The sequence below is a fragment of the Cetorhinus maximus genome, chromosome 9 (assembly GCF_964194155.1).
Source record: "Cetorhinus maximus chromosome 9, sCetMax3.hap1.1, whole genome shotgun sequence".
Classification (NCBI taxonomy): Eukaryota; Metazoa; Chordata; class Chondrichthyes; order Lamniformes; family Cetorhinidae; genus Cetorhinus; species Cetorhinus maximus.
In genome coordinates this window covers 89796107-89810579 of record NC_135887.1, presented here as the reverse complement: position 1 = coordinate 89810579, position 14473 = coordinate 89796107, and the positions used below count along the sequence as shown (strand labels likewise).

The following is a 14473-nucleotide window of genomic DNA, read 5'->3' as shown; positions in this document are numbered from 1 at the left end:
TCAAGTTCTGTGCTACCAAGTGACTGAGATTGCCACTGATAAAGCTTTAATCTTGCCCCAATTTTATAGGCTTTCTCCCTGCATCTAACATTGAAAAACATAATTGCCATTAGTTATTATACAAAATTGCACTGGAGGTGTTTAATGCAAACAAAAAGCAATGCAGAAATATAATAAAGATGTAAATATGCCAGAAAATACGATCTTGCAGCACATTACTTTCCATTGTCATCTCTTTGTAGTACGTCTTTTAACAAGTCATTTCGGAAATTGAATGTTTGTTATCTATAGGCATTATTACGTTTAACATCCTAAAACATGACCAGTAATTTTAGTCCTGATGCTGGTTTTGCTTACTACTACCTGCCAGTGCTGGGGGAAGGATGTTCGTTCCATAGCTAAGCTGTTTTGTTTCCAGCAAACCACTTAAGTGCATTTCTGTTAAGCCTTACTCACCTGCTGTATTCCGACAACTGGTGCCAGACACAGGCTGATCGTGATGAGGAGGGCAAAAACAAGAACAGTTTAAATTGGAGTTGACAACATTGTGTTGTAATTGTGCAGCATTGAGGCACTTTACAGGAAATGAGAATCACCTGCCAATAATGATGTGTTAATAATCTATAAGTGCAAAGCAAAGCCAGGTATCCAACAAACTCAAGACGCATTATTGTACTTCACTGCAGGTGACTTGCTAACTGTGCTTTGCTTTTTGTTTTCTCCCTTTACTCTTTCTTTCTGCTCTTATCTTCTGTCGTGCTGTTCTGTTAGCTTGGATGAGCCGACCTTATCAGCAGCATCCACGTTAGAGCATATATCTACGCCGCCAGGCGACCAACAGCCGAAATGCCCGCGACCTCGGACGCTGCAGAGGCAGCAGAGCCTCCAGCAGCCGCTGCAGCACCATAGACCTGCCCAGAGCCAGCCCACCACCAGCCAGAGCCTTGGGCAGCTCCCGTTCCAACAGCAGACAACCTCCGGCAGCAGGTCTCCCTACAGAGCCCAGCACAGGCCAAGCGGTACGGCGGGCTCACGCAATCGTACAGCTGGAGGCCGCAGCCGCTCCAATCCTGGGAGCTGGGATTACGTGATGGGACAGCTCCGTAATCGAGGGTTAGATATGAAGTCTTTCCTGTAAGTCTCTCTTCTTTTTCCTTTCCACCTCAAAAAAAGAGTATTTTTCCATATCCCCCATTATAAATCTGTTTGTACTTTTATTTGGACTGCACCCGTTAAGAGGTGTGAGAATCCCTTCATTTCTCAATCATGTTTTGCTAACTTTATCCATAGCAACATTTTTGAAAATGGGATTCTGCAGGAAAAACTGTAAATTGAATAGGGTTTGTGTTCTGAATTACAGGATCTCCTGGACAAATCACCAAGCCTATAGCCAAGAATGACAATGCAATCCTAACTTAAGCCTACCAACGATGGGCAGCTTCTCACTTCAGGTCCAGGGTGTAATGTGCAGGTTCAGAACTTGTCATTGTCAAAACAATTGGATTCAAAGAGAGAGAATTTACAGGCCACTATTGTTGCAGAGCTTTTGCTACTCATGGCAACTACTGAGCAGTGTATCATTCTAACAGTAGTAACAGGAAGTGCATTGGAACACAGCTGGCTCACCACTACTGCTCAAGGGCAATTAGGGATGGGCAAGAAATGCTGGCCTAGCCAGCAATGCTCACATTCCAAGAACAAATTTTTTAAAAAATTATTCCAGAGAAGATGGTAATTGTAATTCAGACCTTTTAGATATCCAGCATTTTATTCCCTCTCAAAAAGATGTACATGACTCTGGATCTTGTGCAACTAGAATTTCCCATCTTTGGTGCTGAGTTGTCTTCTGAAACACAAATGTTTGATATTTGAAGCAGAGACTTGCAAATGCTGAAGTTATCCTTCATCCTTTAAAAAAAATGAAATTAAACTATCTTTTGTTTAGCTGAAGAAAACCAGCCAGTGTTCTCAATCAAGTGCATCGACTGGTGTTGCATCAAATGCACTTTTGTTGCAATTATGCATGCCAATGCATACAAAATTATCCAATAATGTCTTCGTGTACCTAAGGTCTTAAAAAAGTCACTCAAGACTCCTCTACCTTATTCCTCCATCTGCTATCATGTGCAGCATGCTGGAACAGTCCAAATGGATAAGGGGCACAAGCAAATAAGCCCATCAAATGCCTAAAGAATAAAAATTACTTTGAATGCTCTTTAGGTTTTCAGAAGTTGAAAGCGAAGTGCAAATTTGATGCAGCACTAGTACTAACTCTATAATCAGAATATTATTCATCAGTAAAACATGGAGGCAGGTACGTATGCATTTCTACAATGGAATGCTCTTGAACTGTTATGTCGGTGACTGATGAGCTGGTGAAGGCTAAGTTTGCCTCAACCATCTATTTACTATTATGATGTAGCTTTGAACCAGCAATTGTCCAGGTTTTGTGAACTCCTAATAAACTATATTAACTATATGTCTCAGCACAGTCTCATTAAGCCAAAAAAATGTGATTTTTATTTTGCACCTACTGATACAAAAGTAGCAAGTTTCTTTTTCACCAAAAACTACTTTTGTAAAATCCATTTAGAGGACTATTGTCTCATTTAATATCTCCTTCTGCACAGTGAATGACTGGTCACTTCCTCTGATTATCCATATAGGAACCAGGGTTTGCTCTGTATCTGTTCCATTGTACTCATGGTCTAGATTGGATCTGCAGTTTGCTTATGTGCTTTCTGCACTGAGGATCCACAGTTTCTTAGGTTACAACTTCACTTAGTTATGGTTGATACTGGATGCTTGATTTTAGCCAAGGTGAATTATGGCGAGCAATTGCTAAACAAATATAATTTACAAGATGCTAAGTTGAGGTCATTAGAGGGAAAGTTAAGAAGTTTTGTAAAATTGTATATATGGATCCAAAGCTTTGTCTGGTGTTAGGAAACCTGGGTTCAAATGTTACTAGGCTTTATTAGTTGAAGAATGAGTGCTCAGAGTTCAGAGTGAGTACCAATCAAGAGACAAAATAGTATAGGATTCACAGAGGCTCTGGGCAAAATGAAATCATTCCTTCTTCAAATGCTGGAATTGGAATTAAAGGTGCCAGCATAATCACTGCTGTGATTTCCTTATCACCTGACATATGTGACATGTCCTACAGAATTTGACTACATCCCTATGCAATCCAGACCAATAAAAATGTTTTTGTATTTTTGCCTAACAATTCCTAAATGTCGCCCTATTGGAATTTCATGAGGAATTCTCATAATTTCATTTCTATATCCAAATGGTATTACAATCTGATGCATCTCCTTCCGGCTCTCATTTGCTGAAACATGATGCACCCTCAATTTTCTCATTAAAACATCATCCTTAAGGTAATAATAATATTCTGCGGTACATTCTGCCTCTATTTCTGAGTAAGCTGTCTGATATAACTGTTTTATTTGTGAATCGTTCTCTAGAACTCCACTAACTGCCTTGAGTTAAACACCTCAGCTGCATTGTCTGCCAGTCTTTCTTCCTGAACAATGTTTTCAAACACAATGCCAGCTAATTGGACTTCCACACCTTCTCTCTGCCTTTGAACTTCCTGTCCTTGTTTCAACCTATGAGCCTATAATCTTGTTATCTCACAACCTGGAGACAATCAAGAATGCTCTCTCTGCAACATTTCTGTTGAAAACACTTCTACAGGCTGCTCAACTACCATAGGCATCACCCACATCTAGGACGCAGCTATATCATTACCCAAAATAAATTGAACCCCTGCAATGGGCAACTTTTCCACTACTCCAACAATCACCTGACCTGTTTTCCACACACTCATTAAATTTACCTTCCACAATGGAATGGGTTCAGCATCTCCATGGACCCTACTTATTATAACCTGTTCCTGCAATACTCCCTCTGAACAACAAGTGTCAGTATCCCACAACATTAAGGATTGACTAGCCCCTGTGTCTCTTAAAATTTTAACACCTTTACCTACTCCACCCTGTACACATGGAAAGACTTCCCTTTCACATACAAAATCTTTAAACACTTCTGGAACCTGCTCCTCAGAATTCTCTTGAGTGAATTGTGAACACATTCCCATTTCTTTACCTATCACTGATTCTTCCTGTTTTACCTGTACACAAACTACTGGTTTTTCCTTTGTGTAAACCTCAGTTCTTTTACTTCCAGAACTTTTCTGTACCCCAATAATCCCAACAGATTTTCCCTGCAATTTCCAACACACAGATTTTGTGTGTCCAACTTTATTACAGTGAAAGCACCTCAATTTTTAAATGTCACTTCTAGCCTCAGCACCTTCCTTTTTATTCTGAGAAAAAACCTCCTGCGAATTTCCACCTATTCCTTCTCTCCCTTGACCACGCACCTTCCTTTCACCTTCCCACTTTCTATCCTTTTCTGATTTGGAAGGGTGATTTTAAAAAAAAGGTTTAGCTCTAGGAACAAACTCATAATCATCAGCTATCTCTGTGGCTTGTCTTACTGCTTGAACCCTCTGTTCCTCCACGTGAGTTCTCACTACCGAAGGAATTGAATCTTTAAATTCTTCTCTACGAGCTGCATATGTTGTCTCTATCTTTAATGCCCATATCCACTGGTTGAAATTACTTTGTTTTACTCTCTCAAATGCAATATAAGTTTGCCCAGGCTGTTCATATTCCTATATTTCTGCCTGCATGCCTCAGGAACCAACTCATATGCATTCAAAATAGCCTCTCTACCACATCATAGTCCACCAACATTTCTTCTGACAGCGAAGAATAAACCTTGTGCTCTACCCACCAAACTGAATTGCAACAAGAATGTTCAGTTTTCCTGTGGCCATTTCATCTGTTTAGTCATCTTCTCAAATGAAATAAAGAATGCTTCAACATCCCTTTCCCCAAACTTTGGAACAGCTTGTACAAATTAAAACCCAGTGGGGAGATGTTTAAAGTTAAAGGTTTTTTTCATCATCAGAACTTTCCTCAGAATCTGAGATCTCTTTTTTAACTTCCAGCCTTCTAAGCTGGTATTCCGTTTCTCGTTCCTTCTCTCTTGCCTGGAATTCCAGTTCCAGCTTCTTTTCTTTCTCCTGCCTTTCCGCTTGCTCCCTTTGAAATTCCCTTTCTTTTTCTGCTTCCTGTAGTTCTAGTTTTTTAATTTCCAATTCTTTTTTCTTTTTGTTTGCCTCCAATTGACATTTTCTCAATTCCTTTGCCTGTTCAAATTCAAGGCTCTTCATTTCCAACTGAAGCCTCACTACCTCCAGCTGTGACTCACTGGTGTCAGGTATCACTTCCAACTTTAAAAGTTGTGCTATCACTTCAACTATGTTTGCTTTCTTTGCCCCTACAGGTAACCTCAACTGCAACTTTTTCACCAACTCTCTTAACTTACCCTTAGGTACTTTTTGTAACCTAATCCAGAGTTATATCTTCTACTTCCAAAAATGCTTTAGCCATGGATACAGCCATTTTTGCAGTCTCACCACTTTAAAAATCCCTCACACCGACTCCTGAATTCAAAGTGCTTCTCGTACTTGTAACGTTAAGATTCACCAACTCCAAACCAATCAAGGAATTTCAAATATACACTGCAAAGAGCCCCCAATTTTTTAATGGCACAGCAGATGGTAAATTCTAAGCTGCTCAAAACCCAAATGGAAACTTGAAGCAGTTGCCACAACTATTTATAATTTATATTTATTTCAAGATTAGGGTTTTGAATTCAATAAAAAGGCCACTGAGCCTTAAAGTTTTATAAAACTAAATTAAACATTTATGCACCAATGCAAGGCATAAGTTAAAATGAGATGCATTTTGATTTCTCCCAAGCTGCTGAGCTTCTAATATTATCCATACTATTTAGGGGTAGGTACCAGAGAAGGACAGATACCACCTACATGGAAGAAAGAAAGAAAATCCAGGGAGGAATTTTTCAAGGCATATTTGTTGTCAATCCCTTTGTAGTTAATTTCAAACAGGAGTACGCAGGATATTTGCTTGTTTTTAATTGCAGTTGGCGATGTGATTTTTCTTAGCATTGCAGGGTTCAAATTCTGCAATTGTTAAATGAGAGCTGACTGAGTACCTACATATTCTGAGGAAAGAGTCAAATCATACACAGCAGAAAGTGAGCTTTAAAAAAGAAAGTAGCCATTGAGTAGTGCAAGCCACAGAACTCATGAGCATCATGTAACTTCAACAAAAACAAAACTTAATGCCCCTTAACTTTCTTAATCCTGGCATTTGTTTTAATAACAAAAACTGTTTGAGATTGTAAGATTGAGAGAGTGCAGAGAAGATTTACTAGGATGTTGCCGGGTCTTAAGGAGTTGAGTTACAGGGAAAGATTAAACAGGTTAGGACTTTATTCCTTGGAGCGTAGAAGAATGAGGGGAGATTTGATAGAAGTTTACAAAATTGTGAGGGGTATAGACAGAGTAAATGCGAGTAGGCTCTTTCCACTTAGATTAGGAGAAATAAACACGAGAGGACATGGTTTTAGGGTGAAAGGGGAAAGGTTTAGGGGGAACATTAGGGGGAACTTCTTCACTCAGAGTGGTGAGAGTGTGGAACGAGCTACCATCTGACGTGGTAAATGCGGGTTCACTCTTAAGTTTTAAGAATAAATTAGATAGATACATGGATGGGAGAGGTCTGGAGGGTTATGGACTAGGTACAGGTCAATGGGACTAGCGGAATAATATTTCGGCACAGACTAGAAGGGCCGAATGGCCTGTTTTCTGTGCTGTAGTGTTCTATGGTTCTATGGTTCTATGTTCAAGCTGATTTTTTTTCATAAAAGAAATAGGATTTAAATAAATGCTTATTTGAGCATTTTCTGCTGACATTGGATGAACTTATCACATGGATGCAATGAGAGAGACATATTAATTATGTAATTTGAAGCAACCTGAAATCAGTAGAAAAAAATAAAACTGCTTAAAAAAAAACTCATTTATAATATAAAAATGCATATGTGCATTTCCTGCCTACTTAAGGCATCCAATATCCTGTTTGCCTCACAATCTATCTCACCTTTATAAAGGCAAATTTAAATTCTTGTAGCTGATTGACTTAAATTTTTATAAAATGAGAAGTAATTTAAAATGCATACAATGAAATTCTTCATCCACCAAAATTACATCATAAAGGTGAATTTACGGATCAACGTTCAGGTGCATTAAAGTGGATGGAGTGCAGATTGGAAAATTAGATAGCTTTTGGAGTGCATGCCTACAAAGCAACCCAAATAATTTAACCCCTTCCATTTAGTTAAGTGGAAGAAAATAAAGCAGCTTCCTTGCAACTTATCCTGCAATGACTATGCATTATAGAAACATAGAAACTAGGAACAGGAGTAGGCCATTTGGCCCTTCGAGCCTGCTCCGCCATTCAGTATGATCATGTCCGATTCTCTATCTCAACGACATCTTTCCGCTTTCTCTCCATACCCCTTGATGCCCCTAATATCCAAAAAATTATCAATTTCTTTCTTGAATATACTCAGTGACCTGGCCTCCACAGCCTTCTGTGGCAGACAATTCCACAGGTTCACCACCCTCTAATTGAAGAAATATTTCTTCATCTCAGTCCTAAATGGTCTGCCCTGTATCCTGAAACTGTGGCCCCTCGTTCTAGACTCCCCAGCCAGGGGAACCATCCTCCCTGCATCTAGTCTGTCTAGCCCTGTTATAACTTCAGATATAATCTCAGCAGCCACACCTGAAAAAAGACAAAGAAACTCAGACAATTCATCTTGGGCTGAGACTGACAACCCCAAAAGCAAATAATCTTAAAATGTTATGTCCTTCTGAGCACATTCCAATCTCAATATTTCTTCTCAAACAACAGTATAAATCTGAATGATTTTTAAAAGAATTGTTCTTGGGCTATGGATGACATAAGCAAGGCTGCATTTATTTGTTATCCTTTTTAGCTTGCTAGGCTATATTTTAAAGGGCATTAGGAGTCTGTCACATTGTGCGAGACCAGAGTTACATGTAAACCAATCCTCGCAGGTTTAGGTGGTTCTCTTTCTAGAAAGACATTAGTCAATCAGTAAGGATGCAAAGAGGAAAAAAATGCAATTGTTGTACATTTTGGAGTAAAAAAGAGGGAAGTCCAGAGAAGTATTATTGGTAAAATAGAGAGGGAAAGAGGCCACCTGACTGGTAGTAAATATGAGGAATTCAAGGAGCATGACTTGATCATAAAAATAATTATTTTTACAGGGAGATTGAATTTACAGACTTAATGATCATTTAAGTCTAGAATTGAACCAATGCAAAAATGTTTAGTCAGCACTTACTTAACTATATACAAGTGAGAATAAAAAAACTGTTAACTGCAAATTCTAGAAACAAGCAATCAGTAAAGAGTCAGATATTTTACAGAGAAACTGAGTGGTTAATAATTTATATTAAAAAAACCTACAGCTATCCAAAATTCTTCAAATTGCCCTCAATTAAAATACTGACAATTTTAATTCATGTAGCTCAAATAGTGACTGAAAATGGAAGCCATTATTTTAATAAGTGTGCTAATTGGACTTTAATAGATGTGCTTTTGTTAATCATAAGTATGGAGAATTTTTTTCAACAAAATTCTTAAGTATACACCTCTTTCACATTCTGCAGCTTAGTAATCATACTAGCTGTCTGTAAATACACAGGCTGACTACCATATTCATGGTCAATTTAAACCAAAATCAGGTTAGAAAGAAAGGTTCTGTAATAATTAAGGCAAACTGTAGCACAAAATAATTAACTACTGTGTGAAATGTGGTAGAGACTTTTGCCCTCAATTTTTTTATCTCCACTACTGAAACCAAATCCTTTGCCTGAGTTTGGTTTTACAAGTGCTAAGCACCCACTTGTACTTCATCCAAGTAACCATTCTTCATTTTAGAATCTATAGAGTGGTCAGCAAGCTTGTTGAATTTGAAGGGCTTTAAAATTGAGCAGTTCCTGTTCTTGCTCGTGTTCACATTCAGCACAGGGTAACTAAATAGCAGCGAGGAGTGGAACCTCTAGTTGAGTGCTTTCACCCTTTCCTTGAAGGCCAGCATAATATGCACCTGCTGCTCCAGCTGAGAACCAAATCAGCACAGAATAAAGTTCAAAACCTGGAAGGAGAAATATCTGTGAAGTTTAGTGGATTTATTTCCGACCAATTTTTCCCTTCTCTCCTGCAACAAATCTCCTTTGACATGTTAACTGAGAACTATCATGGCAAGGCCTTCATTATTTCTCACTGAGGTCTGAAATTTCTCTTTGTAGTAAATGTAGTGTCCAATGCTTGATTGAATTGTATTTGGAGATAATAGATAAGATGCCAAATTGGGGGAATGCAGAGGAGGAGGGTTGATAACTTTTAGGTATTTTTGAAATAAACAAAGATGAGGCTATGAGAAGGTCTGCGCCAATCTTTTAAACAGAAAGTACAACTAGAATCTTGCAAATGCAGCATGTGTTCAAACAGTGGTAAATGAATGAAGGAGGGAGTTAAATACAGCAAAGAAATTTCCCTTATTGAGTGATTTCCTAATGGGCAAATTATATTTGAGTTTTGTGTTGACACAATATTGTCACTGTGCTACAAAAATTAGAAAGCCAGGTTTTAAAAGTTGCTGATTTTTCTGCTGAACCATTTTATGATTCTAATGCTCTCAAAGAGCCAATACTAACAAGTGGGATGTAAGTCTAAATGGCCATTATTCACCTGTGAACTTAGACAATGCATTAGCTGTCTGTTCAAATATGAAAGGCATCACAACTGAGCCTGGCCCCATTAATTGTCATTCTGGCTCCAGTGTGGAATGTTGCATACTCATTTAAGGATTCATGCTCTGAGCTATGCTGTCCCAAGATATGGATCTCTACTGACTCATATGAAATGGTGCCATGTACAATGTACCTGCATCTTAATGGCCTGAACCTCTTTGTCCCCAAGTTCATAATTTCATTGGTACTGCATATTTTAGGAGCTTGGAAACGGGGACCAAAAATAAACTAAGTAGTAGCTTTACTTTGAGAAATCCTAAGTGATGGATATGATCCAAGTTCATCCAAATTGTTACTCTGTTTGGATTTAAGAAAAACAGCACAAACAAAACTCCTTGCATCTCTGATCTCCAGCTAAATACTGGAAAGGTTGAAGCAATGTCTGATTTGCTCCGGCCCACCCAACCAACCCAAACACATATTCCATACTCTTGTCCCTATCTTTGACTGAATCAAACAGTTTGAAACTGTGAACACCCTGTTGGATCACAAGCTGAACTTCTGGCTCCATATTCTCTTCATCACAAAAATCAACTGCTTCCATTCTGTAACACTCCTTGTCTTTGTGTTTTGCTCAACACATTTGCAGCTGCACTCCTAATTGATGCCTTTTTTGGACTTAATACTCCAATATTCTTCTGGCTGGCCTCCCATCCTCCACCCTTCATAAAATTGATTGCTGGGGGAAAAAAGATGTTATTGACATGTGCATGACACTTTGGAGCACTTTAGTAATAAAAGAAGTTTGAAGCTAACAAATTCTTGGGCAACCCAGTTGTTGCTGATGTTCTCAGTACAGCATTTATCATTTTTAAAGTTCAAGATCTATACCCTTTTTATTAGGAAGGTAATGAATGTCTCTCTCTGCAGAAGACTGATACACAAACCTTCCATATCAATGATAGGTGCACCCTGATGTAACATTGGAATTGAATTTGTGGTTAGTTAGATTTATTGATACTTCTACTCCTGATTACTTTAGCCTTTTTCTCACTTTCTTGGAGGAGCATATTTCCCTTCCTTCTTGTACCTGTAATAAATTCCAAGAAATGATATGCCCTGGTTCAGAGAATACTATTGTGAGCTATCTTTCAGTATCTGTGATCGTGATAAGCTCCTATTATGAGGATATTACCCATAACCGTTCATCAACTCCCAGTATGATTCAGGCCTCAATTGTGAGTTTACTGTTAAAGGGATGTTGAGTGAAATTATACTGAATCTTGTTGCCCAACTCTCCCAAATGTGGAGTATGCACCCTCTTAGGAAGCCATTTATGTAAGGCTGTATTTTTCCCTATATGAATGCAAGTCTATGTGATTAAAACTGAAAATGCGAGAAGTACATAACAATGTCAACAGCATTTGGAAGAGTAAGACCAGTCAATCTTTAAGGTTCCACCTGAAAGATTAATTTATCCTTCACCTTTTGTTGCTGGATGATTTGTGCATTTTGTTGTTGTTAATGCACTTTATATGTTGCCTGAGTTTCCCCTTTACTTTGTGAATTCCTGGGCCTTGGAAACAGCACTGTTTGAAATTGTCAGCAACTTTTTGAAATCTTGTTAATTGAGTTTGGAAGGCTTATCCAGAAACTGGATTACCCAGTAACAGCTTCTTGAAGAACTCTGTTTTATAACCTCTGCTTTGGGTGCTGGGAAACTTTTCACTACTGCATATTGTTATGACCTTGGTCGAGACTTAGTAACTTTTTAAAAAAAAATCTAAAATCCCAATTATTTACTGAAAGGATGAAGCCACCAGATTCCATGGTTGAAGTAAAAGTATTTTTACTACACAAAAGTCAAACAAAGAAAACACTAAATACTTGGGTAACTACGTATACTCTAAAACCCAGAATCAATATTGGTTAAACATGAATTAACAGGCAAATTCTGGTCAATTATAAACTATTGATTACACATTAAATGGCGGATAGAACTAAGACAAATCTTACAAATTGATTCAGCAATCCACTCAGCATTAAGGTCATCAATCTCAGTCACAAAGTCCTTCAAAACTCTGTCCCCCACTTGAAGAATTTCAGCTCCTCTTCTTTGAGGACTCAGTCTGACCTCCAGCTGACATCAGCGCACAACCAACCCAAGTTCCATAGGCATGGTCTTCACCAAAAGTGACACATGTCCACAGAACATCCTCAGCTCTGCTGACAATGGTATGGATGGTGTAGGTCTATCAATGTTATCTTCAAGTAACAGAAACAGTGGGAGTAACTGTATAATTTGCCTATTCTCAGCTTCTGGATCTAGCCTCTGTTTTCTTCACCCTATCTGTACTGCACCGTTGGATCATCGTCACCCTATGAGTTCTGATGGTTCTGTGTCCTTTTAATAAGGTTCCAACCAGCTTCAGTCTCCCCAAAAGTTTTGGTTTCCATTCTCCGTTTCAATCTTAGTTTCCTTAGAAATTGGGAGGGACAATTTCCTTTCTCGGTTTCCCTTTCCTGCTTACCTTTTTGGTTTCCATTAGGCTCTGTCTCAAAAAGTACAAGCTTTGAAACCACAGCTTCCATCACAACATCTGGTTTTTCATAACCTGAGTTTCCCTTTTGAGGATTTGAGTCATATAGAGCTATGAGGTCCCAGGTGCAATCTGTGTTAAGTTAACTAATGACTACAGTGTTGGTAAAAATTATTAATTTTGCCTTAGCATCTCTGTGTTGAAGTGATGGAAAGTTGACCAGAATTATCATTCCAATAATATGCATCTGTTACGACCGGGATGGGAGGAGTGCACAAATGATCAATTCCCACTACTCCACAGGCCGTACCATTAATTTAAATGTTTAACTTTCTCACCAAAGTAGTCAATTGTGTACCTATACCTCTAGTATCCAGAAGAAAAGCGACTCTGACCAGGTTTTCTTCAAAAACTCAGAATGATTAATTTATTTTAAAACAAAACTTGTTTTAACAAGTTGCAAGTACTGGTTAACACACAATTGTAATTGGGAAGTATAACTATCTATCTCTTCCTAAAGAATTCTCTCAGCACACAACCACATACACACACATACAAACAGACAGAGTCTCTCTGCAGATGTGGGCTTTGGAGGATGGGCTTTATAAAATAAAGGATACAGTCTGCAGAATCTCGATGCTGTAGACCTGGAGTTCTCTCATGTCGTCCCAGTGGATGCCAGGAAGTTTTCACCAACTCTCAGCTTTGCAGGTCCAAATGCAGTCTAGTCACACTCAGATGAAGGCTCTCTGGTTACACATGCAATTTTAGGCAAGGTAGAGAGAGGGTGCCAGTCAAAGTAGCCTTCTTTCCTCAGTTTGTTCTCCAATAAAACTACCTTCAAAACAAGCAGGTTCACAACTTAAGTTTTTTTTCCTTTGCCATGTGATTCCTTTTTATCTCCCAGCATTTCATTAATTAAAGTTCTTTGCAGCTCAACAAACAAACAACTCCTTCTCAAGTACCATATAGGTTAGGTGATTTCTTGGAAGAAGCCTGCTTGTTTACTGTTCCAAGGTGAACTTATGACTTGCTTTTAATAAAAAATCCCAGTTTAGTATCCACATGTCCAGATCACACAAAATCTTTACATGTGTGGCTATTGTGAAAATGGGTTCATGCCCAGTTGAGATGTGCATTTGGCTAAATAAAGTGCCAGTAATTAAAGCCAAAACACATAAACAGATATTAGCACAATGGTTACTTGGGTGAGCTACCATGCATTTGTACCTAAACAAAGGGTGAAAGTCTTGAGGAAAGATCAGAGAAGGAAGATATAATTGAGGAAAGAAAGACTGAACCTTTTTGAAGTGGTATTTTTTGAAGAGCACAAAACTTTGTGCATTGATGATCATCAGTGATCTTGATCTGGCTCACTCTTTACCAGCAAATGGTACCCTTTTGATATTTGTGAAGTCAAGAACACCACTTTAACAAGCACAATCTTATATCTTGACAATATTTTTCAGAGAAATTTCAGATGTTATTGATTCTCTCAATTTTTTGCAGGGACAACGGCCTTGATTTTCTACTTGGCATTGTTAATGGTACTGTTGCACAAAAATCAATGATTTGCATCACCTACAGAATAAAATAGTGACACTTCAGTCAGAAATCTAAATACCGCAAACTGCAAGGTAGACATAGACTTATAAGGGGCAAGCTTGGACAAGGAGCATCTCTTAACTGTCACTTCCAAGTTCCCAATCCTCCTTGAATAGGGTTTGAACAAACAGCAGCAGCTGAGTAAAAGTCACTGACAGATCAGGCAGTGTATCTACTGTCACCTATCCCTAACATCATCCTGCAAGGAAAAAAATGTTGATGGCGTCATATGTAGGCAGTATATTATGTAAGTAATTTATAATGCAAAAAATGCAATTATTTTTGATCTTATAAAAGCATCACAGGTTTATACACAAAGCCTAAAGGATTTCTTAATCTAATATCAGTTACATTGGCCTTTTAACAGTTGAAGCTGCAGGTGATAATATTATACACCATTTTCTGAAACTGTAACCTTGCAGAAGCACAAACAAACCCTGTGGGGTCCCACCATACTGGGCATTTATGAGTATAAATGACCTGACATCTGCACAAGCAGAGACCTACTTGTCCTGGGTCATCTGGTCTATTGTTGGATTAAATAACCTTGTTGGTCTGCTAAACATACTGGGCCAATTCAATGCATCAGTGTGAT

General features: G+C 38.4%; 1 protein-coding gene across 3 annotated transcripts in view; it reads left to right on the top strand.

The window, feature by feature from the left end:
* Positions 1-14473, top strand: part of LOC144684818 (synaptotagmin-7-like) — a 703889-nt gene that overhangs the window by 518489 nt on the left and 170927 nt on the right. Inside the window, exon 6 of one of the 3 annotated variants that reach the window (XM_078549088.1) lies at positions 772-1134. The exons of the other annotated variants lie outside the window; for them this stretch is intronic. Coding sequence (XP_078405214.1) covers positions 772-1134 — 363 coding nt within the window. The remainder of the gene's footprint in view (positions 1-771; positions 1135-14473) is intronic. 3 annotated transcript variants of the gene reach the window in all.